This window comes from Nannospalax galili, unplaced genomic scaffold, assembly GCF_000622305.1.
Source record: "Nannospalax galili isolate Female #2095 unplaced genomic scaffold, S.galili_v1.0 scaffold278, whole genome shotgun sequence".
NCBI lineage: Eukaryota > Metazoa > Chordata > Mammalia > Rodentia > Spalacidae > Nannospalax > Nannospalax galili.
In genome coordinates this window covers 2,201,997-2,206,658 of record NW_008347536.1, presented here as the reverse complement: position 1 = coordinate 2,206,658, position 4,662 = coordinate 2,201,997, and the positions used below count along the sequence as shown (strand labels likewise).

General features: G+C 45.7%; 1 protein-coding gene across 1 annotated transcript in view; it reads left to right on the top strand.

Annotated features, from left to right (window-relative positions):
• Positions 1–504: 504 nt before the first annotated feature.
• Positions 505–4,662, top strand: part of Tmem135 (transmembrane protein 135) — a 272,569-nt gene continuing 268,411 nt past the window's right edge. Inside the window, exon 1 of the mRNA XM_008844130.3 lies at positions 505–830. Within this exon, the coding sequence (XP_008842352.1) occupies positions 690–830 (141 nt within the window). The 5' untranslated portion in view covers positions 505–689. The remainder of the gene's footprint in view (positions 831–4,662) is intronic.

Genomic DNA, 4,662 nt, shown 5'->3' with positions numbered 1-4,662 from the left:
ACTGTGATAGATAGGTCTGCTCAGACATTAGGACTTGGTCAGGCTGAACAACTTGCGCTTTCTCCACACAGTCGGTACAAGAACACAGCCAAATAGGACAGGACGTCCCAGGGCTTCCCAGGCACATCAGGTTGCCTTGCAAACAGCAGGCAGCCTTAGGTTATCACCTGGCCCTCTGGGGGAGAACTGGCAGTCTTGGGCAATGCTTCATTGGCTAATCCAATGAAGAACCTCTTTCTCCACCGCTCCCAACAAAGACTTCTGCCCGACTTGACTAGGCTTTGAGAGAGCAGAGACTGGAGTACAGCCTGGCCATGGAGGTACCCACTAGAGCGCTCTCATCAGCGTGCATGCGCTCTAGCGCGGCAGGCCTGGGAGGGAGGCGCGACCAGGAGCTAACGGCGCCAGCGGAGACTGGAAGTCCTTGTTTCACCGCGCGCTCTCCCGAGGCCCGGCTCTCCCCGGGAGCGCGCACGCGCCGCCTCTCCCCGCCTCCGCCGTGCGCGCTCCGCCCCCTCACGCTGCTGTACGCAGAGCGGCCAACATCCGAGGACTTGGCCCCGAGTAATCCCCGCCGTGACCTTTCCCCTCTCCGCACGCCGAGCGGCCTGCGCCGCAGCCCCGCCGTAGCGTGTCCGCCGCTGCCCGCCCAGGCCCGGGTGTCTCGGATCCGGCCGCCGCGGCTCGTCATGGCGGCCCTCAGCAAGTCCATCCCGCACAACTGCTACGAGATCGGCCACACTTGGCACCCTTCCTGCCGGGTCTCCTTCCTGCAGATCACTTGGGGAGCCCTGGAGGAGTCCCTGAGGATCTATGCCCCCCTGTACCTGGTGAGCCCCGGGCCTGGCGCGGTGTGGAGGATGGGTTCACCCCCCGGGGGAGGGTCGGGGCCGCCTGGGGTCGCCCTCCGTGGGGAGCTTTGGGGTAGCCTGGGAGTCGGGGTGGTCGGCGTGCTGCCATCCCCAGCTTGTGGCAGGGCGAGGATGTGCGCCCAACTTTGCAGCTCTAGTGTAGGGCACAGCCCAGCCAGGGACGTCTCTCGGTTTCGGATGGAGAGGTGGTGTCTATCAGTAAGATGACGAATGGCTGCAGTCTCTCCTCATCCCCGGTGATCCCCTTCTAGTAGGAGCAGGGTGTATTTCCCCCTAGTCCAGTGCCACAGATCTTGTCTCAGTTTGCAATGATAGGGTTGTGACTTGAGGGTTTGGCAAGTTCTCAGAGTGGACTCCTGGTTTGAGGTTTTCTGTGGTGATTTAGAGTGGTTTTAGTCTTTGAATCAGAGAAGGTGTTAGGAGATCCGATTTATGGCGCTTAGGTCATTTTATTACACAGGTTTCCATGCACTGCAGTTACAAGAGACTTTTTGGAAACGTACCTGTAACCTGTAACTTCCCGACCAAGAACTGTTAAAAGATGTTCTTGCCTCAATATTGCCACTATGTTCTTCAGTAACCACATCCAGGGCATTAAAGATATATTACTCTGACCAGTGAAATTATAATTTTCTTGACTGTAAAGTCTATGTACTAAGAAGGCAGGTGGGTTTTTGTATGTTTCTTAAAAGTTTCATTTAATATTCAATTGGTGATCCAGCCCTATTTCTCACTGAACTTATAGCTTGGATCAATAATATCCCTGATTTCTCTGACAGTGGGGTGTGGTTATGTGTGTAACTTCTTGAAGTCTGATGAGGGTTATGGTTCTGTATGTAACTTTATGAAATCTAAAGAGTAGCTTTCCCCCTTAGCAGCTTGCATAGTATCCTTTAGCTCTATGAGAGCTAGTCTTCAGGGAGGAGGCTTCCGTGTGGGTTCCTGCTCCATTGCACCAAGTCCTGTGTCTGAAGTGTGTCCTGTCTTCATCAGTAGGGTCTTACCTTCAAGCTCTGGGGAGTAATTAAGGGCTGTGGCAATAGCCTGTGTCATTTTGTGAGTCTGTTGGATTACTCTTTGACCAACACCCCAGAGGGAGGTTTCTCCTGTCTGGCACTGTGTTCTTTGTTAAATAAAGCCTTCAGGTATACACATGCGCTAATGTTCAGATAGTGTATGTGTATTTTTCAGGGGATTTTTTTTTTTTTGATATAATACATTTTGCTCTGGCTTTTTTTTTTTTTCTTGCCACCTAAGCTTTATTTATCTCTCCTGTCTCTCTAGAACACAGGAAAAGATAATTGACTCCCTCTGAGAATTCAGAAACCGAGTTTCAGTTTTGTCAAGAATGACCTTTAATGTATATTAGGAAAATCCCAGGGATCAGCTTAAAATGGGGTTTCTGATTCAGTAGGTCTTGGTGGGGCTGGAGAGTGCATTTCTAACTAACTCTAGGGCAATATTTATCAGGGAATCCCACTTTCAGTACTAAGGATGTAGTGTAGAGGCCAGTAATAGACTTATTATTGTAATTGGACATTTCTTCCTTGATTGACTTTGGCAAAGACTACTGTTACTAGAAACTACTGTCTTAGACTTGCTAGATAAGAATTCTACCATTGAACTCTTTGAACTCTTGATGCATTCAGCACTACAAAAAGATTATTCCTGGGCAGGGGATACAACTTAGTGGTAGAGCCTTTCCTTCACAAGTGTGGGGCCCTGAGTTCTATTTCCTTCATCTCTGAGCCCTGCCTGCCCCTCCTCTCCCTCAAGCAAAGAAAGCAAAACAAAACTAGCCAAATCAGTTCGTTCAAAGATTGGTCTAGGCCTCAAGTATTAAGAGCTCAGTGAGAAGAAAGTTCATTCTATGCAGTTTCTCCTTCTGAGAATCCATAACATCATTCAGTTCATTCAAAAAGTGGCTCTGAATTGCCTGCTGTTTGTTATGTCTATAGTTCAGACAATTTGTTACTTATGTTCTGTGATAGGGAAATGCAGGTCAATAAGCATGTCTCCTGTTTTATCAAGGCAGGATTGGAGGGGGTTCAGAACAGACTTGCTTGACTATTCTGTTTCCAAATAGATTACATACTTTTTGATAACAAATTCCCTATTTATGTAGCTTTATATCTTTTATGGTTGTGTATTTTGAATACTGGGTTGCTGCTTATCAGTGATTGTGAAATAAAATTAATGAAGACTCATATTTTAAGTGAAATAGAAGAGATTAGAAAATGTTAGTACATTGTAGACCCCTTGTCTGATCCTCCTGCCTCTACCTCCCAGGTGCAGGGATTAGAGGTGTGCACCCCTTATGCAGTGCTGGGGATCACGCTCCAGAGTCTTGTACATTCTTGGTGGGTACTCTACCAACTGAACTATGTGCCCAACTCATAATGGATCTTGAATATGCACTTCTTTGTTTCTCTTTCTCAAGTGGCACTTAGGAGTGATGTTCATTGGGGTGACTAGAGAAGGCTTCTTGGAGAAAGTAGAATTTGACTTTGGCCTTGAAAATAAGATTGGACTTGGATTCATGGTGCAGATGTGTATGGAGTGCCTGTTAACAGAGGGTAGGTGATAGTGTGATTTGAGGGAGAACTCCGATTTTGTAAAAGAAACAATATGTTCATTATGTAAAATAAAAGGTTTGTGTACAAAAGTTGGGAACTGTAACTTCCGTTATTGAACATGTTTGTGTTTTTTCACTTCATAGTTTTATCTTGTGATTATCTTAAGACTACGTTTATCTTAAGATTATCCCCAATTCATGAGTGAGAAAATGGAAGATTAGAGATATTAACTGCTTTTATGAGAGTTGAGCTAGTAAGGAAAAAAGATGGAGTCAGTCCTTGTTTTCTGATTGAGTGTCAGACTGAAGGTCGGGCTAAAGGAATAATTGGGGGGTAGTTTTCAGCCCAGAGGTTATAAGAACTCATGCTGCTGAATGAGGAAGACTTTGATAACCCTGTCTAGGCAGGGTTGGGAGGACTGTTGGGGTCCATGCAGTAGATGCACCAAGTAAGTGGTGGAGAGCTAGGGTGCCTGTGGATTCTACCAGCAGTTTACTAGCACGATGATCCAAGCCAAGTGACTTCAGCTCTTTGTGCCTCAGTTTCTATTTCACTAGAAGATGATTATGTGTGGTTTAGGGTTGTTGTTGGACTTACAGTGTGGTCACTGTGTAGCTAGCAGTTGCACACAGTCAGGTCCTAATAAAGTGGTGTTGCTATTGAAATAGTTCATTGTAGTCTGTCTCTGTCTCCTATTCGTGGGGGTAGCTTGTATTCTAGCACTGTATATTAATGTCCGAATGAGTGCAAATATGAATGAATGAACTTATGAATGGTTCAGGAGTACGGAGATAATTTGGTATGCTTGCCAGAGAAAATGAAAGGGCAGTTTTAGAGGCGTTCACTAGAAGAATAAACAGGACATGAATACTGGGAGAGCAGTTCCTTAGCAGTACTTGCCACTGTTGCTAGAAATGGAGACGTTCTGAAGGGAAGCTGATGGGGGCACAAGGGGAGGTTTAATAAGGGGTGTTTTCTGGAAACCGTAAAATGTGCCTTCCATATTTGCTTTTCATTTGCGATATGAGCTGCATTGAATGGATTCCTTCCTATCACATTACCCTCTTGTTCTGCTCCTTGGCTTACACATCTTTTCATCCTCACATCCACAACTATTCTTTGTATTTATCTTCTGCTTGAAAAATTCTGAAATGTAGATGTACTTTTTTGTAAAAATTTTTTAATTTTTTAATTTTTTTAATTAAAAAAAGCAT